General features: G+C 37.1%; 2 protein-coding genes across 2 annotated transcripts; both read right to left on the reverse strand.

The window, feature by feature from the left end:
* Positions 1-3,281: 3,281 nt before the first annotated feature.
* Positions 3,282-7,713, reverse strand: LOC122047256 (ruBisCO large subunit-binding protein subunit alpha-like). The gene is made up of 8 exons (XM_042608418.1): positions 7,490-7,713; positions 7,171-7,330; positions 6,805-6,926; positions 6,293-6,500; positions 5,992-6,137; positions 5,598-5,904; positions 4,916-5,367; positions 3,282-3,842 (listed from the first exon to the last, which is right to left on the reverse strand). Exons 1-8 carry the CDS (start codon positions 7,541-7,543, stop codon positions 3,555-3,557), a joined length of 1,737 nt encoding a protein of 578 aa, XP_042464352.1. The 5' UTR covers positions 7,544-7,713; the 3' UTR covers positions 3,282-3,554.
* Positions 7,714-11,702: 3,989 nt separating this feature from the next.
* LOC122048717 (octapeptide-repeat protein T2-like) lies at positions 11,703-12,161 on the reverse strand. Its single transcript, XM_042610250.1, has one exon. The coding sequence runs from the start codon at positions 12,159-12,161 to the stop codon at positions 11,703-11,705; it is 459 nt and encodes a 152-aa protein (XP_042466184.1).
* Positions 12,162-23,980: the final 11,819 nt, after the last annotated feature.

The raw sequence follows: 23,980 nt of genomic DNA on the forward strand, positions 1-23,980 counted from the left end.
AGGGTTTAACATGACAATCCTTATGAGCTCCTCTTGAGGACATTCTCAACCTAGATCACTAGGACACAGTTTCCTTCTATAATCAACAATACACACTATAAGTGATATCATTTCCCAACTTTATCGGGCTTATTGATTCATCGAACTAAATCTCACTCATTGATAAATTAAAGAAATAAATATCAAATATATATGCTTGTTATTATATTAGGATTAAGAGCACACACTTCCATAATAACTGAGGTCTTTGTTTCTTTATAAAGTCAGTATAAAAAAAATGACCTCTAATGGTCCTACTCAATACACTCTAAGTGTACTAGTGTAATTATATAGTTAAGATAAACTAATACCTAATTACACTACGACCTTCCAATGGTTTGTTCCTTTCCATTATGGTCGTGAGTTACTGTTTATAATTTATAAGGTACTGATAACATGATCCTCTGTGTGTGACACCACACACCATGTTATCTACAATATAAATTAATTGAACAACTACATTTATCATAAATGTAGACATTTGACCAATGTGATTCTTATTTCTAGATAAATGTTTATATCAAAAGCTAGGCTTTTAGTATACACTCTAACACATAGCGTTCGAGGGACGTTAAGCCGGGACGGAAGGCTGCTCGAGGAGAAGGCCGGGAATTGGGTTCGGGTGATCCCTATTCCAGTTGGCCGCAATCACCCAAAAGAACGGAGCGTCGGAAGCTGAAGAAACCAAGCTGGAAGCTTGGAGGTGCCCTTGAAGGCGCCCTGGAAGGCGCCTTCAACCCTGTTGAAGGCGCCCTCAACAGGTCAGATTTGACCATTTGCATGCGGATAAAGTTTTATCCGCTGACCAAGCTGGAGGCGCCTTGGACCCTCGGGATAGACTTTCCAGGAGCTATAAAAAGGCCCCTGGAGCTAGGAATTCTATAACAACTCAAGCATCCAACTTGTAATCAATTCCTAGCAACTAAGTGAGCGTTCTAAGTGTAAAAAGGCTTCTCCGTCTACAGTAAAGGAGATTCTGCTAGTAGAGCTTTTCATCGCCCTGGATTAACAACCTCCTTGGTTGTAACCAGGTTAAATTCTGTTTCTGTTTCTTTTTCTGTCTCCTTAATTTAGTTGTTATTTTATTGCTGATTTATTTCTGAGTTGAAATCCGAGGAGGGTATTTTTATTTTTTGATTTCAACAATTCACCCCCCTCTTGCCGGCCTCCGCTGCACCTACAATATCTCCATCTCTTCTTGAGTTAAAGTCACTATGGTGAGCTGTCCAGTATCTTCCATCTTCACGTCTCGGAAGTAGGTGAGATTCTCATAGACAACACTAAATATGATCCTATCTGAAAGCGATGAAGGTGGTTGGCTAAGAACGTGGCTCTGCTGTTGACCAAATGAAGACTCCGTATTGTCCTGCATAACACAAAGAGCATTAGTGTCAGGCGTGGGAAAGGATCCTCGGTGTTGACCCTCCGACGCTCAAGTCAGTGCGTGATTTAGGAGAAGAAAATAGTGAAAGATAATTGTAGCAACAAGTTTGTAAAAATATAGAACATCACATATCCTTGCCTGTATATGAAGACCCCTTCTTATAGTGTCATTGTTGTATCTATGCACGTATCTCAAAGTATTTACACATTTTCCAAAGTGGTCCTAAGAAAGGACAAGCCATAAAGTGGCTATGATACCTTCCCTTAAATATGTCTACAAATTCCTGTGATTTGATATAATGGAAGCTTCGAAAGCGTAGTTTGTCTGTAGGATATTCTCCGTCTCTCGTGGCACAAACTTTCAAAAGAGATTACGGAGTTGTTGGGCCTTGGGGCTCACGCTAGGCTCACCGGCTGTTACTCAAGAACGTCGCCCGCTCGGGCTTGCGGAACTTGCTGAGTGACTCTGTCTTCACTCGGCTTTTTTGCTCGCATTAAGGATGCCATATGCCCGATCGAAAGGCTTGGTTAGCTGGGTTTTCCTGCTTATTGCCCCTACCATATTGAGGCCGGGTTGGCTATCCAAGGCTTGAACGGGTCATCCCAAGGTCCGACCGGCCACTCGAGGGTTGGTCGTCCCTATGGTCCGTTCAACTGTGTCCCTGGCTCAATTGGTGACTCTGAAGATTAATCGCTCATTGATTTTGACCACCTCGTTAGCCATTCTTCTTAGGTTTGACCTTGCCCCCAGGGCGTAGCGCAGACGGTGGACGCATGGTATCTCTGGCATAATTGTCAGACGTCGATTCTCAAGAACTGACGACCTGGGGTTTACCCCGCTATGCGCCTATGGCCTGTGTACCTGTATGAACCTCCCTCTATATCCATGGAGCCGACACTAGGGGGGCCGCTAAGATAGCGGATCTATCTTTTTCTTAGGTTTGACCTGCCTTTTAGGGATTCCACCTTTATCAAAAAGATTTTGCACTTTAAGATTGGGAGAGATATTAATGTATATATGGAAATAGGCTAATTGTAATCCATCGTAATTAATTAAAGATCTCTTCCTTAATTAATATTAATGTATATATAAAAAAAGATTACGATGGCAATTAATCATAATTAATTAAAGATCTATTCCTTAATTAACATATATTAATGTGTATATATGAAGCAGCTCATATGTAATAAAAAATATAGAAAATGATATTCCTCCCCTTCTCTTTATTCATGGAGCTGTAGGCGTTTCTAAGAGCAATCACACACTAATTCAACTGCAAATTATTTTCAAATAGTAGGTTTCAGATCTGTTTCGGGTCATTCTCAGAGTCACTCGTCGGATATACTTACAACTCTCACAGTCAAGAATTCGAATGCATGATATTAGCAATCTGATGTACGAGTTCGGTGTAGATATAGTATTTCTAGACTTAATTGCATTCTCATTTTAAGAATGTAATTGAAGCGTGCTGTTCTTGGTACATAATCAAACATAAATGCTTGCATGAATCAGCGATCTTTCTTCATCTCCACAGGTCGATGCTTATGAAAGAAACGATGATGGAGGAAATAAGCAAGTAGACATCGATTTCAACTCCACAGTATTTTGGAGGTCTGAATTTGATTCTTTACTATCTTTTAATTACAGTAAGTTTTCAAGTTTAATAGTTCATTCTATCTGTTGTTCAAAGCCTTAAATAGTACAAGTCATTGATGTTTTTTCTTTTTGAAATTTCAATTGGATGTTTCCATCTCTGTTTTTCCACTGTATGAAGGCTTGATGGGAAGAGTATCCATTCACTTGGATCAAACAAAATCTAATTTGAAACTCAGTATTATCTCGTATGGCAACAGTGGGCTAGTGCTAATAAAAAATATGATTCATAATAACCAAGAAGAAGAGACTGATGAAACTTGTACTTCCAGAGCAATAACAGTTGGCAAGTATTAACCAAATTTATGATCCACGATAACTAAAGGAGATTGAAGAAACTTATGCCGTCAAAGGAATAACAGTGGGAAAGTATTAACCGAACTTATTATACTCAACAACTGGAGAAGACTGATGAAGAAGAAAGACGGGAGCTGACTTGTTCAACTAAACCAACAGGGAGGTCGAAATGCTTGAGCAATCAGACAGCGAGCCCTTTGGCTTGTGACTTTGCAGAAGACTTCTTTTTGGGCTTCTCCACCACAATAGCCTGCGTTGTGAGAACCATTCCGGCCACCGAGGCAGAATTCTGGAGTGCACACCTGGTGACTTTCGCGGGATCGATTACCCCGGATTCAAGTAAATTTTCATACTTGTCTTCCATTGCATTGTAGCCAATCTCCCAGTCGCTATCAAGGATCTTCTCGACCACAACTTCTCCTTCTACTCCTGCATTTTGGGCAATCAGAGCTGCAGGTGCCACTAGTGCCTGATCATTCGGATGCAGAATATATCTTATTAGCAATTATCCTACAAATAAGCTGCTAACTCTAACATGATAGCAACATTTAGGTGGTATGTTCAAATGACAAAAATATTTACAGGGCCAACATCAGTAGATAGCATTACAAAAAATACTGTTAAATATGGAAGAATATAGGAGATGGATCTTGGTGTGTTCGTATAAATAACTTAGATAAATTGGAAAATGAATATGGATGAATATTAAACAAATTTCATAACCATATCTGGAAGATACTGATAGGCACACAAGATTAATTATGATAGATATAAGCATATTTATTACTTGCTGGTATGGGAAATTAAACACACTTTGATAGTTCACATGTTTTTTTTTTTCCGTTCAACTGTGTTTCCTTGAGCAAACGGTATTAGTTAACTTGTATAAACTAGAGTTCACCGATTCACGGGCAAATATGAGAGAAATTAGCTAATCTAAGAAGGTATAAAATCAATTCATGCATGTATTTCAAATTGACAAAGATAGAATGTAGTAAATGATCTCAAAAGCTATCAGCTAAAAACAAAAGACAATGGCAGTTCAAATACCTGTCAATCTACCACCACAATGTATCAAATAAGTTAACAAGCTAACATTAGTATGACAGTTAATGCACCAAGCAGCACATAATCACTACAATTTGAGTGGATTCAAGAAGAAAGTATTGTTTTTATTTATATGGAAAACTGCTATATTACTCCATCAAGAAACTAGAGTTCATATGTCACAACAGTATGGTTAACTCTGATTGAGTGAGCACTAATCCCCGAAGTTACCAAAAATCAGGATCGAACTGGATCAGGTTGATTCTATGAGTGGACTTGATCATGAGTTACAACAGTACTAGAATACAACAACTCTGCATGTAATTGAGGGACCAGTAAACCAACGCTTAAGCTATTAGGTATTTATACTAAAAATTATCAACACAAAGATTCATTATTCACCCTTTCTCAAGATGTACATCTTAAATCTATTCAAATCATATTCTTGAAGAATGAATTTATAATTTTGTTGTTAGGATATTCAATATCTCTCACCTTCTGTACAATATCAGCACCTAAACGTTCATCATGATCTTCCAGACTGTCCTTGATGCCAGGAACAATTGTTGACAGGTGAACATATGTAGCACCACCTCCAGGTACAATACCTTCCTCTATAGCTGCAAAAGTGGCATTCTTAGCATCCTCTATCCTAAGTTTGCGGTCCTCAAGCTCAGTCTCTGTTGCAGCACCTACTTTTATAACTGCCACTCCACCAGATAATTTTGCAATTCTTTCAGCTAGCTTCTCAGAATCATAAACAGAATTTGACTCCGAAAGCTCCCTCTTCAGTTGAGCAATTCTGGCCTGAATCTCATCTTTGGTAGCAGCATCCGAAATTATTGTTGTAGAGTTCTGGGAAATAGTTACTTTTCTTGCTGTACCAAGCTGCTCGACAGATACATCTTCTATCAATAAACCTAGATCTTTGGCCTGCAATTCAGCACCTACACCAATAGTTGACAGAAGAACATTAATGTAGAGGAAAAGGTAAAGGTTGCTAAAGTTTATGTGGTTATTTGATTTCCAGACCATATATGTGCTACTAACTGTTGCCTAAAGCATTATTTTCTAAGCTAATTTAAAAAATCCCTAATGAAATAAGTAGCTTCTGCAGTAGAAAAATAGACTAACTCATCCCAAATCATTAAGTTCTAAAAGAAACAAATTAGCCTACCAGTCAAAATTGCCATGTCCTGCAGGATAGCCTTTCTGCGCTCGCCAAAACCAGGTGCTTTAATAGCAGCAACATTCAGAATACCCCTCAACTTGTTTACAACAAGTGTGGCCAAAGCCTCACCAGTTACATCCTCAGCAATGATGAGGAGAGGAGTTCTTAGCTGTGTTACCTTCTCTAACAATGGAATTATTTCCTTAACAGTTGAGATCTTCTGATCAGTAACAAGAACCTTTGCATTTTCAAATTCCACTAGCATCTTCTCAAGATTCGTGACGAATTGTGGGGAAATGTAACCTCTGTCTATCTGCAAAAATTACATGCTCAGTTGTTAACAACAAGGAATCAATCAAAAGATAAAACAAGAGGATAAAACATGTCTGAGATGACAGACCTCCATGCCTTCCTCAACATCAACTGTTGTCTCAAATGATGATGATGATTCGATAGAGAGAACTCCATCAGGCCCAACTTTATCGATAGCATCAGCAATCATATCACCTACAAACTCATCGTTGCCAGCTGAAACAGAGGCAACAGCTGCCAAGAAAAAAGTAACTAAGCTTACGAGAGTGAAGTTTACAAACTTGTTCCACTGCACAGATGTTTCTTTGATGGCTGAACCATATATTATATGAAAAACATAAAAACACATACCAGTACAAACACTTTATTTGGTAGTAAATAGCCAATACCTTTGATATCTGCACGTCCTTTCACAGGCCTTGCCTTCTTCTCGAGCTCCTCAACTAGCTTCTGCACAGTTTTGTCAATTCCCTTCTTAACAGAAACAGGATTTGCTCCAGAGGTAACACTTAGCAAACCCAACTTAATTATCTCCCGAGCAAGAACAGATGCAGTTGTTGTACCATCGCCAGCTGAGTCATTGGTCTTGCTGGCCACCTTTCACAGAAAGCAACAACCATTGAAAATAGGATTGAAAAGAAAAAAAGACGTATTTCTCAATTTCTTCTGTTTTACTTGGAAAGAAGATGAAACGAGGAAAGATTAAATCCATTCAATTTCTTGATTTTATTTCTGCCCAAATCAGGTGAAAATGAAGGGAAAGAAATTCCAACAAAGTAAACACAACTGAGTAGAAAGGATGATATGATTTTGTTCTTTTCATTCCTCTCACTAAAACTACTACTTATCTTTCCTACTTTCTACCATCCAAGTGAATGAAAAGGCAAAGAAGCTCAATTACCTCTCTAATAAGAGCTGCACCAGCATTCTCCATGGGATCAGCCAGCTCAATAGCCCGAGCAATTGTTACACCATCATTAACCACTTTAGGATTCCCAAACTCGTCCAGAACAACATTCCTCCCTTTGTTTTTGGTAAAAAATTGGAGGAAAACGAATAGTTAATTAGGAAGTGTAGGACAGGAGTAAAAGAAAAGCATGTGTGATATTCAATCTTTAGATGACAATAGTTAATTGTTATGATCAAAGCACGAAAAGAGAAGTTATTTGTTCTCTTCTTGACATGGAAAGAGCTGTGCTTGCAGAAGCTGCAAAACCAACAATCTAATGGTTTCTCAATAGATGACAGCCACACGAAGCCGCCATACCTCTGGGACCCAAGGTGACTCCCACAGCGTCCGCGAGCTTCTCGACACCGGCCTGCAAGGAAGACCTGGATTCCTGATCGAAAGCGATATCCTTTGCCTTCGCCCGAACAACCATCGGCTTATAGCCGCCGCCACTCGTCCTCCTCCTCATGCTCCATCGCTGCACCGCCCAAGACGAAACCCAATCACAAAACCAACACCATGCAAATCGAAGCAATACACGAAAATCCCAGATCCTTCGGGATCAGGTTAAACTGTTCGCTACCGACTTCTATGATCTAACAAGAACATGATCGAGATGGGGAAAGTGTAGCCAGACCTGGCGAGGGGAGGTGACGAAAGCAGAGACCGAGATCGCGTTAGCCGCCGCCATTTAGCTGAAGTAGAGATCGAACTCACGTCTCGTCTTCGCTTGCGATCGCGCCCCCGAGAGATGAGAGATGAGAGATGAGAGATGAGAGAGAGCAGGAGGGTGGCGGTCTCGACAAGGTACGAGAAGCTTCGCGGCGTTGGCTTTTCAATCCCAAGTAAAAGAAGCATCACTGTGGTTTTAGGGTTTGGCGCACGCAAGAGAGATTATGAGAAACTCTGCTAACTTGAGCCGCATGTTGCGCAGCACGTGATTAATAAAATAATCCAAAAATCTCTGATCTCTATATATTTTTAGGATATAGTGATTTAAACGGGGAGTAATTTTAATTTAAATTGTATCCATTTAATTTTATCAAAATTAGTTTAAAATAATATAATTTTAATTAAAATTATTCTATAGTGCAATAAAAGATTTTGGGGTAAAAAAAAAAATCAAATCGACCCCTCATTTTTGATTAAAATCAAATGGGCACCCCATTTAAAATGAGATGTCCAAAATATGTTTACATCATTTGATTATCCATGTCGTTTTTAATGAGATGAGATTATCTGTCCCGAAAATGTTGTCCTCATGTCCCAATGCCGATCGGACGAATTAAATCACATCTCAAGGATACAGTGTACATCATGAAAATGTCATAGTCATCCGATCGACGCTGGGACACAGGGACACAACATTTTCGGGACAGAGGATCTCATCTCCAAATCTCGTTTCTAACAGCATGACAAATAAAATAAAGCATGTAAATAATTCACAGTAATCTCCTAATATGAACTTGGTCACCGCTTAATGTCGGAAGAGCAATCACGAAACGATATCAAAAATCTCTCCGCAAAGTTCACGAACCAAAACCCTCTGCTGCCCGAATGTTCTTCACTTTGCCTACGATCTATTAACGATAGAATTCGCACATATATTATTAATGATAGTATATGGTATATATAAATACCATTGCAAGTAAAAATAGTAGAATACATCAATTAGGAAAATAATAAGTATTTCCTAATAATAATTATTCTCTAATAACTAGGAAACAAATAACTATTTTCTAATAATAATTATTCCCTAATAACTAAGAAATAAATAACTATTTACTTATAATAATTATTTTCTAAGAATACGCTCTCTCAAGATTGTGTCCCAGAAATAACACAAATCTTGTTACAAATAGCAAACAGCCAAGGTAAAGAAAGTGACTTGGTAAGTGCATCAACCAACTGATCCTCAGAAGAAATATGAGTAATTCGCAGTTCGGAGACCCAAATTATCAATGAAAAGCACAGTAAGCGTGGTAACCGGAAGAAGCAGATATGTCAAAAGTGACTTAATCCATTGGATCTCAGATGTCGCAGAGGCAATGACATAATGTTCAGCCTTAGTTGAAGAGCACGCAACCGTGCATTGTTTGGAAGATGAATTAGAAGTATTTGTGAGGGCGAGTGATGTCGTTAGCGGCAACCATTGTAGAAGACGATCGATGGGTATTCTTTTAGAGCAAAATCCACCAGTGCGATCAACAAAACGACGATTTGTTGAACTTTGCCTTTGATGAAAGAAGACAACAACTAGAAGGAGACGAGGTGTTGTTGTTTGAAGGCTGGAATCTGACTTGTTATCGGAATAAGAGCAGTAGAGAGAGAAGGCTGCATATGTTGGAGCAGATGTAGAAAATCTGCTATTGAACAAAATTTGGAAAAAAAAAAAACTTGCTATTTGGCCTATCAGAAGATGGCTAAAACAATACTCATAAAGGAAAGACCGCTATAATGTGACTGCTGCTTAAAAAAAAAACAAACAAACAAAGGAGAGGAGAAAGAGAAGGATAAAATTTGATGTCTTTAAACTTAAGAAAAAAGATAATAATATTGCTCTTGCTATGAGAAAAAATAGGAAGAGAAAGAGAAAATAGGAGGAATTAAACCTCACTATTAATGGACTTTTTGAAAGAAGAAAATAAAATTATTATACGGTGGAAAAGAGGAAGTCAGAAAAGAGAATTTTTTTTAGGACAAAAAAAATAAGAAAGGAAAATAGGGGAGAAAGAAGATTCTAAGAAAGTTAAAGAGATCACAGAAGCGGTCGGACAGAAAGCTCGAGAAAAGGCGACACCGATGAAGGAGGTGTCACAGGATGGACTTGAACCCGTGAAGGAGAAAGCGAAGGAAGCAGTGGAGTCGCTAAATTTGTAGGGAAAGGGGGGCTGGTGATACAAGGGCGTCGACGACGGAGGGACAACAAGAACTTTTATTTTGATGGCGATAAGGCTGATGGTGGGCTACCTTTGGATGACGACGCCTCCTCTGGCCGCAGCAACAGGTGAACAATAGAAAAGATGCGACAGCGACGAGTCCCGTTGGCGTCAGTGGCAGAGAAAGGAGAAGAAAGCTAGGTTTTTTTTTAAAACCGTGAGAAAAAGGAAACGCAGAAGAGAGGAGAAAAAGAAAGAAATTTTTTTTAAAAAAATTGTTGTTAAGCTTATCGCTCTGATACCATATTAACGATAGAATTCACACATATATTATTAATGAAAGCATATGATATATATAAATATCATTACAGTGAAAATAGGAAAACAACAAGTATTTCTTAATAATAATTATTCTCTAATAACTAGGAAACAAATAACTATTTTCTAATAATAATTATTCCCTACTAAGTAGGAAATAAATAACTATTTACTTATAATAATTATTTCCTAATTCAATCACCTACTCGATGCCCACCCTTTGATTGCTTGTGGGCGCATAAATTTATAAGAAGAAAGCAATTGTTTGTAATCGATGACTTGATGACTCTTAATTGCAATATACGTTGAGGGAGATGAACCAATCATCTTCTCAACATAACGTTGCAAATCTTTTGCAACATAGCGATCTCCAACATCTCTCACTCGTCCAAGTTAATTCATAAATGTTATCTGGTCACATAGACCATGTCAATCACATAGACTACAATATGATCATGTCACGAAGGCTAGACCAAAACATTAATTAGTTACAAAGACTAAATAAGTCGCATATACTATATGATGATCAAGTCACGAAGACCAGAGTAAAACAATCAATCACAAAGACCAAACAAGAGCATTCTATCCATACTTTAGGGTAAATGGTTTGTGCGACAGCAAGCATATTGAGCAATAATTGCTAAGAAGATTATTACACCTTACATAACTGCTCTATAGAACGAATCAGAGACATCAATAACTTGCATTTAGCCTAGATTAAATTATTTATATCAATATGAACATCTCTAATCCCGCATTATGACTGATGTCAAGAGCATGTTCAACATCTCCAATAGATACAATTATTCACAATTGCATTTCATGTATTGAACAAAAATGTAACCAGTACCAGTGAATAAATGTCATAGATGTAAATCAATTTTAATCTTCCTTTTTAGCTTGAATATATTCATTCTAATCAGTCATTTTCCTAGTTATGTTCTATAGACTGAATCATCCATAGCTAATAGAAAACATGTTAAAGTAACAGACACTGATCAGAACTTCAAGTATACAGCTAAATGATTACTTAGGATAAGATTTAGATTAATTTATAATCTCAAGGGTCTCACGGAGTAGAGAAGCAGGACCAATCTTAATATGATGAAGTCAGAAGTGAATAGAGCGAATTCATCTACTCGTATCTAGGTGCCTAAATGGGTTATGTACGTTAGGATAAATATTTTATTTTACATTATAGATTTTTGGGCATACATACCTGTGGATAAACTTTTGGTTTGTCGATGTATTTTTTAGTCATGCTTGTGGATTTATGGATATATATATACTTGTGGATTGATGGATAAATTTCTAGATTGTTATGATATTTGTCATTTTGTGAATCTAATTAATACATTTTAAGATATATATATATATATATATATGAGAATTTATGTGCTGCGGTGCTTATGCTGCGGCGAAAATGCGGTGTCGTCCACGTCAGCTGCGGTGAAATGAAAATGAACGAAAGAAAGCAGTGCGTGATAAAAAAAAAGAAAAAGCAACGCAGGAGGAGAAAACAAAAAAACGCTTGCCACCTCCTCAACCCTAGCGCCGCTCTCTCCTGTCCCCAAGACCTACTCTCTCCCTCACCGTGCCTCTCGCCCTCGCCGCGCCTCTGAGATCTGCTGCAGCTCTCTCTCACCGCGCCTCTCACCCTAGCCGCGCCTCTCGCCCTCGCCGCGCCTCTCGCCCTCGCCGCGCCTCTGCAGCTCTCCCTTGTCGTGCCTCTCGCCCTCGTTGCGCCTCTGAGATCTGCTGTAGCTCTCCCTCGCCGTGCCTCTCGCCCTCGTCGCGCCTCTGAGATCTGCTGCAGCTCTCCCTCGCCGCGCCTCTGAGATCCGCTGCAGCTCTCCCTCTCCGCGCCTCTCGCCCTTGCTGCGCCTCTGAGATCTGCTGCAACTCTCCCTCGCCGAGCGCTGCTCTCTCCCTCGCGAAGCTCAGCTCTCTCCATCGTCGAGCTCTGCTCTCTCCATCACTGAGCACTGCGCTCTCCCCTCTCCTGCCGCCGCCGTGAGTCCCCTCCTGTAGAAGCGCCGAGCTATCCCTCTCTTCGGCGACAGGTTCTATTCTGCCGCGAGCCCTAGCAGAAGCGACGACATGTCCTCTCATCTTTTCCTTGAACAAGGTCCATTAATTAGCAGATAAGAAACTCTTTCCACATAGTTCTTGACATCCGTATTAACTAACGTTAGCCTCCACTTCAATGGATAGTATCAAACAAGGTTCATTACACACATTACAAGTTTCACCTTCACAATCAGTTTCATTAAAATATCATCTCTTACCAAGCATATAGTTTGGAGTACATATAAAGAAACATGAGAAATAAAAATTCAACTCCATGTTCTTCCAAGGATTTGGTTCACCATTCTTGACACTTAGCACAATGTCTGAATAATAAATTTTCAAATTTGGTATAGATAGAATCCTTATACTACTCAAGGAAGATTATACATGTTGGTGCAATTATTCCCTAAGTGGTCGAGTTCGATCAATTAAGTGATACTTGGAGAAATTAAGAAATTAGGATGATCTTTGATACAATCACACACAAGTGGTCGAGTTCAACTAACTAGTCTTGATGTTTGGTTAAAAATTTAAGACAGACTATATTGTGTGGTTACTAATATGATTTCTCAAGTGTGCATGTGTTGGTTACTTGACAAAGTTTTTACAAGTGCAATGAATAATGTTCAAGTAGGTTAAGATAGATGGAACACTTAACAGAATCAGATGGAAATTATATTTGGATTATGTAATTCTCTATTGTTTGCAATATGTTTGATTCAACATATTTTAACTTTTATATTGAATTAAATAGGTTGGTGTCGTAGCTGGATTTCATTATTCAAATGGTTAGCCATTTGATTTGATTTTTGCTTCCTATTTGAATTTCAAAATCTGTATTATAAGATTAGCATTTATTTTTGAAATGTTTATTTATTGTAATGTAGGGAAAAACATATGTAGTTTTTGTTGGACGGAATCCCAGTGTTTATGATAGTTGGGAAGAAACTAATACTCAAGTTAACAAATATAGCGGCGCATTGCATAGATCATATCTCAGTAAAGAGGAAGCATTAAGAGCTTTTAGTTCATACAAGGAGAGACAACATGGTTTCTTTGCCCCTACTGTCCAAAAATGTTCAAGCTAAACTTTGGGTTCAACTTCAACTCCATCCTCAAGTTCTGGTAAAAAAATGAAGCAGACTGAAGAACTAGCGAAGTTGATAAAAAGCCAGCTAGATTTAGCTGATGAATATCGTCGTAATACAGCTAAGATCGCCGAGATGTGTGAAGAGATTAAAAAAAAAATTGACTCTGTTAATATTAGTGATTAATCGGTAGACTTCTTTATTTAGTTGGATGAATGTATTTTATGGTAGACTTTTTTATTTAATTGGATGAATGAATTTGACAGTAAACTTTTTTATTAGTTGAATCAATGTATTTGACAAAGTTGAATCAATGTATTTGACAGACTTCTGCATGGTAATTTAACATTTAATCTTGTACAATTAGAGTCCCTCTTGTTGCACGTTTGGAACCCATTACATTTGTTGGAAAGACTCAGGTGATCAGTTCTTTCCTACTTCGACATCATTTATCTTGCCTTCTACTTGTAGTTTGTTACTTCTCTTTCTTAGTGTACAGGTAATTGGCACTAAAAAGTGATGGGAGTAAGTATGCCGAAAGTAAAAACTACTGGATAATAGTCAATGCACAGATGGTGAATTAGTGAAAGCAGGAATCAGTTGTTCTTCATTCATAGCCAATGCACAGATGGTGCAATTTAGCAACTCTTGTCCTTTATTGATGAAAAAGATGCAACTGTTGGATTTCTTGTAAGCTCGTTGAAGTTTTTCACATGTTGTAAGGGCTAGCAAAGTTTCATGGCTCAGACCAAGCACGCAAACCGGCAAAAACTTGGGGCCATGATCTAGTTTTCTTTCTGAAAAATCAATGGTCTTTTCACTCTTTTTCTTAACAGAGAAAATCAGTAACAAAAATATTTTCTTTCCTTGAACATTAGAGAAACAATTTCTAGCACTGACACACTGCCAGAGATTCAGTTAACATTTTGTAAAACATTCAGAATATGATGAGCCTTTTCGAAGACTAGCATCAAGATTGGTCATTGGCCATTGGCCATTGGCCATTGACTAACATTTTGTAAAAAGCTTTGATGACTCACCTGACAATAGCTTCACGTTCTAAACATGTTGTTCATTTTTGTCCAATGGCCTGGCAATGCAAATGGAGAAGGCAAAATTTGATCTTTACACCTTTACAAACTTAGTCATGTTTGGTGCAATATTACTCGAAATCTATACAACATGTGAGTTTTGAAATCAGTAATCTTATAACAAAACAAAAGTATCTTTCCATCAATCTTAATTTAGAATTAGTTGTCTTCACTAAACAAATGAAATTTAGCATAAAATAAAAGACTCGTGTACTAAAAAAGTTACATGTCTTAGGCAAAAACAAGTTCTCTCAACAGGAATCTTAGTTGCCAAACGTCCTTTGGCATTCAACCTTGTAGAATAAGTTGGGACATATTCTCATAGTGTTTATAGTACTAACAAACCTTAAGATACCAGACACCAAATTAGTACAGCAAAATGTCTGAACGACTGTAATACAATACATGGCCTAACTAGGAATAACACATCATCTAGTACGATAACTAAGTGCAGGAGACTAGAGCTATGGAATGCAACATGAATTCTTTGCTACATTAGTAAACTTTGCTTGTGAAATTTAGCTCCCGTCAGTTGCATCCGGATCAAGTAGCTTTCAACTACATCCAAGGCAAGCTACATTTGCCATCCTTACAGTAACCATTGTCAAGCTACATCCATTAGAAAATACTTAGGACTAAATAAGACTAAGCAATTACTAGACATGAATATAGCAATATGCATATGCCGTTAGATAAAACTAGGCCACAATAAACTCAATGAAAAAGTTCAAAATAATCAATACAAAAAGTCTTTTTGACAAATCCTATTTGTCCAATCATCCATCATTGTGGACTTAGTAAAAATGTGGATGTTGCTGACATTTGACACCTTGTTCACTATATATTGATGATCTGGCAGTCCTTAGTTTTCATTGTTTGGGGGAGTCAACTTTCATGGATGTCATCAATATCAATTAGCACAGATTTGAAGTGCAATGGAGAACCAGCAAAATTAGGTGATGGTTCTAATTCATTTGATCAAATCAATTACATCATATCGTCTTATTTTTTTGAAAGAATTACGACCTTTAACTCCTTTTTAAGTGAATTGCTGCCATCTAACATCATCCTGTCTTTTCCTGCTTGTAGAGGATCAAACTCTGAAGCTTTGTTGTCTAAGTAACAGTTCAATATTCATAATTGTTGTTGTCCAACATGAGTTTTCTGGTTATAGTTACACTGGCAATCAAAACATGAGATTTGGTAGCAGTATGTAAAATATGTACATCAAGAAATAATGTAAAAAAAGATAGTATGTAAACCAAGTGGACCATTGGTGTACTAAGCATGGTATGATAGTATGCATAGATACTTTGTTAGAAAGACAATTAGGTAAAGACAATTTACTATAATTTAAAGACAATTTATTATCTCAATAAATTACCAACCATAGATAATTACAACATCCTATCTCATGTTGTTTGAACCTGCAAAATAAAGACAATTTATTAATTTCATTATCTCAATAAACAATAAACCACTATAATTTAACAAATTAAAACTTTGATAGTACCGGTTATAGATCCCAAATCCGGTTCATATGTGTCGTCAAGACTAATATGATTATTATCTTCAATTGATTTGATAATTGGCATATTGTCATATACAATAATCAAATAAGTTTGTTTGTAAGAAAAAATATAATAAAAATGAAAAATTGAATCGACACATACCCTCGTTGCAAATTGGGACAGTTACGCTTATCATGTGACACTCCTCGATGTCCGCATCCACGACAAAGCCTAGAATTTGATGTTGATTTCTCCTTTGATGATTTTAATCTCTTCCCACATCCCTTAGTTCGTACTACAGAAGGATCAATAATACCAAGTGTCTCATCCATGGATTTTTTTTCTTTGACTTCTATCACTGCATGTTGTATTAATGGACATCTCTTGAATTTTGTTGTAGATATAATCAAATTGTTCTTCCAAGAAGGTTGTCCTCTCATTACTCAAATATGCATCATCAACTAACACTGAAACTTTATAGGATAACCTCGAGTACCTCGACATCAAATATCTTTCTGAATTTGGATCATCAATGACATTTTGCTCTCCTAAAGCATATATTGCTCCAACTTTTGCATATCGTGTCCATCGTTTGAGTATATACATATCAGGCAAATAAAACACTTGGTTGATACGAAAAAAAACTAACATATGCCTACATGGAATGCCCTCAAACTCAAATTTAGTGTAGCTACACAATATGTAATCCCTTTGTTTGTCATGCGTGAGCACTCTTGATTTTGAGGAAGAGGAACTTTGAAATTTTATCACGTGGTAAACTGCTGAGGCAACTCCGATACATGTCTGTTGCATATAATAACTATGACTCTTGATCATTTCACTTTGAAATTCGAGCCATTTCTTTTTTGTGTACAGCTTAACCATTTGACTTTCCATTGGCCAGGTTGTATTAACTTTGGGATTCTCATTCATATCGATATGGTCCACAACTAACTCATTGTGTCTTTGGTGTCTCAGTGCTCTATTAAAACGTGTGATAAAATCTATTAATGAGTTCTTATTTGAGACATATTTCTTGAAAAATGCATGTGACCCTTCAGATCTTTGGCTACTTGACATTCCTGTAGAAAATACATGACTAAAATATGCTGTCACCCATCTGTGTCACAATTCATACATCAAGGACAACCAATCATTTTTCTCTAAGTTAGCTTCCTTGATAGTCTCTTCCCATTACTTTTCAAAATCATCAGGTGTTGAAGAATTTGCAATGACGTTCTCTATGCTGTGATAATGGTTTCGAAAAGTCAAAGGGTCTAATTTTTCTGGGAATTTATTCAATATGTGCCACAAACAATAGCGATGCACTGTTTGAGGCAAAACCTGTGCAATAGCTTTTGTCATTGCAGGATCCTGATCAGTGATGATAATGTTTGGTGCACCTTTAGGCATGACTTCTAAGAACTTTGTAAGCAACCAAACAAAATACTCAGTTTTCTCATCACTAAGAAACCTGCAACCAAAAAGAATTGTCTGATGATGATGATTAACTCCTACAAATGGTGCCAAAATCAAACCATATTTGTTGGTGTTATAAGTTGTATCAAATATAATAGCATCACCAAATACACTATATGCCCTTCTTGATACATGATCAGCCCAAAAACACCTACTAAATCTGTTATCAGAATCAGTCTCGTAGGCAAAGAAAACAGCTGAATTTTTCTCTTGCTCAGATGTAAAAAAAACTCGATAAGTGTTTCAGCATCAATACCCTTTTGTTCATCCCTTAGATTTCTCTCAAAGTTTCTAATATCAGTTTCTGTACAACCTACCCATTCAAGGCCTCCATACTCTATCTCTAATAAACACATTTGTTGACAAGTTGGTACATTGGCCTCTGAAAATTATTTTGTCAATGCTTTTTTGACTGCCGAAACACTACGATGTGAGCGTAGCAAATGCACCTTTGATGGAGTCGAGAGCGGATGATTATGAGCTTCTATAAAGTTATAGATAACCCAATCCGGTCTCATCTGTTTCTTGACAAATGCAATATTTACCTTACAACCCATTCTAACTGTGCCACGTGCTCTTTCCCTTATTTGTTGATCAGAGTTTGGATGTTTATTGTGTCGCATTAGATCTGTATGTCCTTCTTTGAAGCATACAATTTGTTTCCATGTCACTTCATTTGTCATTTTATTTTTCCTGCTCGTGCTATTCCTTGAACTAAATCCAGCTTCTCGTGCATATTGGTTATAGAACGAATATGCATCCTCTAGAGATGAGAATTCCATTCCAATTTTTGGCTTTCGATCATCTGCAACTTGGGGAATGAATTCCTGATCATCAACTATATTTTCTTCCATTTCTGGACGCCCTCGCATTTTATTTGACAATAGATAAATAAATCATAAACATGATATAAATAAAAATTCTTCCAATAAAAGTGATTATGATATAGATGCATCAAATTCTAACAGAACATCATCTAAGTTAAACATGAAATTAAAGGTCTTTCCATAGGCATAGGCATAAGCATAGATAGTGACAAATCAAGTACACGTTGCTTATGAGAGAAAACATTATTAGGATGAAAAGTGATACACTATGTAGCCTTACATTTCTAATATTTAGAAGTCACTATATCAACACTGGTAAGTAAAACACTTTTTATATGATATATTAGTCTCAACTCTATATATTTTTATAATTGAATAAAAAAGACAAAACAAATGTCAATTGATCAAGTTAATGACTAGGAATGAAACTCCTAATCCAAGTATCTCACACTAGGTCAATTACATTATAAATCGAATTTTATCAACTAGCAATTATCAACCCTAGAACATGACTATAATTTTAGCATACATCATAGTAAAATAAACTAGGAATGGAAAACAAGCTGAGCCAAGACAAGCATGGTTGTATTCAAAAGCAATTTAACTTTAACCAAGGATTCCCCTGTGTAAGAGATCGGAATGTTGAATTGGCAAATTCAATAGACCTGTTCATAGGAATGGAAACCAAGCTGAGCCAAGACAAGCATGGTTGTATTCAAAAGCAATCTAACTTTAACCAAAGATAAATGATACGAAGTACAACTGAAACTTTAACCAAGGATAACTTCAATAGACCTCGCTTAGGCTGGAGGGGACTCGCGGCGGCGGCAGGAGAGGGGAGAGAGCAGAGCTCGACGATGGAGAGAGCTGAGCTTCGCGAGGGAGAGAGCAGCGCTCGGCGAGGGAGAGCTGCAGCAGATCTCAGAGGTGCGGCAAGGGCGAGAGGCAGCGGCAAGGGTGAGAGGCGCGGAGAGGGAGAGCTGCAGCAGATCTCAGAGGCGCAGCTAGGGCGAGAGGCGCGGCGAGGGAGGAGCAACAGCAGATCTCAGAGGCGCGGCGAGGGCGAGAGGCGCGGCGAGGGCGAGGGAGAGCTGCAGAGGCGCGGCGAGAGAGAGCTGCAGCAGATCTCAGAGGTGCGGCGAGGGCGAGAGGCACGGCGAGGGAGAGAGCAGATCTTGGGGATGGGAGAGAGCGGCGCTAGGGTTGAGGAGGTGGCAAGCGGTTTTTTTGTTTTCTCCTCCTGCACTGCTTTTTCTTTTTTTTTCTCACGCGCTGCTTTCTTTCGTTCATTTTCATTTCACCGCAGCTGACGTGGATGACACCGCATTTTCACCGCAGCATAAGCACCGCAACACATAAATTCTCTCTCTCTCTCTCTCTCTCTCTCTATATATATATATATATATATATATATATATATTGTTTAATTTTGATGAAGTGAAAAATATTTTTTTTCCTTCATCACATTAAAATTGTGTCGAAGTCAAAGGTAACATTTACTTCATCGCAGTTTAATAATTGCGAAGTCGTATCATATCAATTACTTCAGTATAATACAAAACAATGAAGTCTTGACAATCAATTACTTTGTTAATAAATATAAACTATTAAGTAACATAATACCAATTACTTCAATAAATAAAAAATATAGTGAAGTTATAGATTATATTTACCTCGCCAATCAATATAAATCGTGATGTTACATATCATCTATTACTTCAGCACGTTACACAACCGATGAAGTAAAAGCTATTTTTTTTACTTCAGTAATACATTTAAATCATGAAGTTATATATCATTTTTTACTTCGACACTTTACAAAACAAACGAAGTAAAAGATGTTTTTTTTACTTCAACATCGGTCCAACTTCGAACTGGTTTTGGCTCCTTGAACCGGTCAAAGACTTCATTTTTTTCCTGGATACGACTTCGGTAATACGATGAAGTAAAATAGTACCCTATTACTTCACGTGAGTCTACTTCGGTAATTATCTATCTACGACTTCAGTGAATATACGAAGTAAAAAGCCAAAATTCTACTAGTGAGGGATCCATTCTCCTACTACCTTTCTTGTCGTCATAGTACATGTGGTATGAATCATATGCTATGATGTTATTCACTTTATTAAAAAGAGTGCATGTTTTTTCTAAAATTCAACATCGTACAAATTTTGATCTAGACATACCTAATATCTAATACTGAATTCAACATATGAATTCTATTCTGGCTTTAAACAGATTCAATAAATGGTGGGTGTATTTATTCCAATCATTACATAAATGATCTTATTTTGATACAATTATCAAGGTGATCTTAACTTATGGACATGTCTCTATTCATAGCTACATAAACTATCCTATAAGTAATGATCTTACCTCTATTTATACTTAACAAATAGAGATGATTGCCCATGTGAGTGGACCAATCTCAATCTGTCAACATGTTTATTGAGATTTTTTTTTTCAAATGTAACAAATATATATACACTGAATAAATCATGATATTTTTCATTTATCAAAATATCTTTATATTAAGTTATATTCTTCGAAGTCCCAAAGACTTCACATGTTCTTGAAATAACTCTTTAATCAATGACTTAGTAAATAATTGATAAGCATATAACGTGTAGGGATGCACTCAAGAACTATGTTTTTCTTGTTAACAATATCCCTTATAAAATTATACTTAATTTCTATATGCTTACTTTTGCTGTAATATTTGAGATCTTTGGAAAAAGTTATAGCAGCTTGACTGTCACAGTATACTGTAACAGGACTCTCACTGTCCTCAACAATCTTCAGATATTTCAGGAACCTTCTTAACCAGACAACCTCTTGCGCAACCGCTGCACAAGCCACATACTCAGCTTCCATTATCAACAGAGCTACACCAGCTTGCTTCTTGCTATTCCATGAGATGACGCTACCATTTAACAAGAAGGTATAGGTAGATGTGGATTTTCTGTCATCAAGGTCTCCTATCCAATCTACATCTCTGTAGCCACTCATGTTAATATTTGATCTTTGAAAACAGAGGCAATAATATGTTGTCTCTTTCAGGCATCTCCTGATTTATTGATAAAGAAACATTATACTCCTCCTCTATCTCATATAGACGAATAGTCTTATCAATTTCACCTCGTATTGGGAATTTAGTTTCAAGAAAAGTAGCATCTTTTGACTCTATTTCAAAGATGGTTCCATCTTGTCGCTCACCAATGAAAACATAACCCTTAGAAGTCTCAGAATACCTTATAAAGATATACTTCTTATCTCTGGGTCATAATTTTTCATATTCGTGAGTTTTATCATAATTAAGGGTGTCAATTCGAGTGGGTCGGGTTGGGTTGGGTCGGGTTGAGTTTTTTTTTTACACCCAACCCGAACCCAACCCGAACCCGAGTTCAACCCAAAACACCTAAACCCGAACTCGAACCCGACCAACCCGATCACCCCTAACCCAACCCAGATAACCCGAAAATCTGATTCAAAACGACTTTTTGAACTATTTTTCCTATAATTCTTCACTTTTATCTCAATACTCTATCATTATCATACAAACATGATATTAATATACATAAAAATATCTTAATTTTCAAAATAAAATTTGATTTAACCCAAAAAAACCCACTAAACCCTATATTTAAGTCAACCTGGGTCAACCCGAACCCGACCCGACCCAACCCAACCCAAAAAATTTTAACTCTCCAACCCTCCAACCCGAACCCGACTCAAACCCAAAAATGTCCAACCCGAACCTGAATTTTTTCGGGTCGACTCGGGTTGGGTCATTGGGTCGGATTCATTTTTGACTCCCCTAATCATAACATAGGCAGCCGACCCCCAAGGTCTTAGATTACTTAAATATGTCTTTTTGTTTATCTAATGTTCATGTGGGGTAGATAAAATTGACTTTGAAGACACTTTGTTAAGTATATAGGCTGCAACTAATAATGTATTTTCTCAATAGGAGATTGACAAATTTCTGCACCATCATAGATCTAACCATTTCAAGAAGAGTCTCATTTCTTCTTTCAACAACTCTATTTTATTATGGAATTCTAGGGATAGTTATCTATCTAATAATCTCTTTCTCATTACACATTGTTTTGAGCTGATCATATAAATATATATCTTCACGATCAATGCACAAGATTTTAACATTACGTTCTAATTGATTCTCGACTTCATTCAAGTAACGAATGAAGCAGTCTAATGCTTCAGATTTGTGAGAAATCAAATGCACATAACCAAAATGTGTGAAGTTATCAATAAATGTAATAAAATAAAAACTCTCATTTCTAGCCTTCAGATTCATTGGATCACAAATATCCAAATGAATTAATTGCAATGATGATTTAGCCCTAATAGCCTTACCAAATGGTTTTCTAGTTGCCTTTCCAGCAAGACAATGCTCATATATAGACAAATTACTCTTAGCATGAGTGCCTAAAAGGCTCTCCTCAACTAATCTATTTATTTGTTCTTGTCCTATATGACCTAGTCTAGCATGCCAAATTTCATCATTAACATCAGTATTACTAGTAAGAGCAATGTTTGAAAAACAATCATCATTATTATTTGGTTTTACATCAAGAATCATAAAACCATTTGTTACATAACCATGCCCAATTAACGTAGATTTAACTCAAAGTTCTAAACAACAACTCTAAAAATTTACACAATAACCTAAATTAAGAAGACAAATGATGGAAATCAGATTTCATCAAATCTCAAGAGTATACAGGACATCATGTAGAAACAAGGTTCATCCACCACGTATGTTGAGCTTGCAAGTGTCAATTCCTTTGACTTCAATTCTTGCATTATTTCCCATATATATTTATTTGTTGCCAGCTAGTACCCGACGGTACTTCACATATGTAACTCGATCATGAGCTACATGGTTTGTTGCTCCTGAATCTACAATCCACAAAAGATAGGAATCAGCTAACAACACTGTACTTGCAACATAATGCTCATGGAAAGAAGATAAAGATGGATTTACCTTTTTAGGCTCAGTATAATCCCGAGCAAAATGACCCTTCTTGCCACAGTTGTAGCAAGCCAACTTGCTCTTAGGTCTTTGCCCACATTTCTTTCCTTTCTTCTTGATTTGGTTTTTCGTTGCAATAACATTAGCCTCCTTTCCTTTTCCCTTCCCTTTCTTAAACCATTTTTTTTATTCTTGGAACCAAAACCTTCAACTACAAAAGCTTAACCAAAAATTCTTACAGATTCAATCCTCTCCACCTCAAGTTCAACATGGCGTGAGATATTAGTGAAAGTCTTGATACTCTCACTATGTGAAAGGTTTTGCTATCATTTCTCATGAATCAGAAAGAGAACGGATAATTGCCTGAACCTATTGTTCATCGGTCAATGCATGACCAACAGTCTTAAGCTCTCGAATTATGTTACCTATCTCCCTTAGATGTTGGGCCATGGTAACATTTGAGTGTTTTTTATAGCTATCAAACTTAATTGTTAGCTGACAGAGCTTATTGAGACTTACTCCACTGTACTTCTCTCTAAGGGTTACCCAGACAGTATAAGCCGATGGTAATGGCTCATACTCAATAGTAGGTCATCTACTATTGAACTAATCAATATTCCCTTAGCAGTGGAGTCCTTCCTTTTCCATGTCTTATAGGCATTAAGGTCACGTCTATGCTGTGCTGTAAAACCATCAGCCGGTTCATCCATAAATTGATTTACAACCTCTAGAACTTCTTGTTCTTCAAGAACGTATTGTATCTTGAGGTGTCAGATTTTGTAGTTATCTCCATATGATTTTTCTCTTTTATTGAGTTTAGCTATGATGTTTTAATTGTCATAATCTACATAAATAAATACATTATTTAT

This window comes from Zingiber officinale, chromosome 2B (genome assembly GCF_018446385.1).
Source record: "Zingiber officinale cultivar Zhangliang chromosome 2B, Zo_v1.1, whole genome shotgun sequence".
Taxonomy (NCBI): domain Eukaryota; kingdom Viridiplantae; phylum Streptophyta; class Magnoliopsida; order Zingiberales; family Zingiberaceae; genus Zingiber; species Zingiber officinale.

What these genes read in the sequence shown, in the direction of transcription:
- LOC122047256 (XM_042608418.1), bottom strand. Translation starts at nt 7,543, where the DNA reads ATGGCGGCGGCTAACGCGATCTCGGTCTCTGCTTTCGTCACCTCCCCT. An exon ending in AGGACGTGCAGATATCAAAG is followed by an intron (nt 6,138 to 6,292) that starts GTATTGGCTATT and finishes TTTTCTTGGCAG; the next exon opens with CTGTTGCCTCTGTTTCAGCT. An exon ending in GTGCTGATATTGTACAGAAG is followed by an intron (nt 3,843 to 4,915) that starts GTGAGAGATATT and finishes CCGAATGATCAG; the next exon opens with GCACTAGTGGCACCTGCAGC.
- LOC122048717 (XM_042610250.1), bottom strand. Translation starts at nt 12,161, where the DNA reads ATGAGAGGACATGTCGTCGCTTCTGCTAGGGCTCGCGGCAGAATAGAA.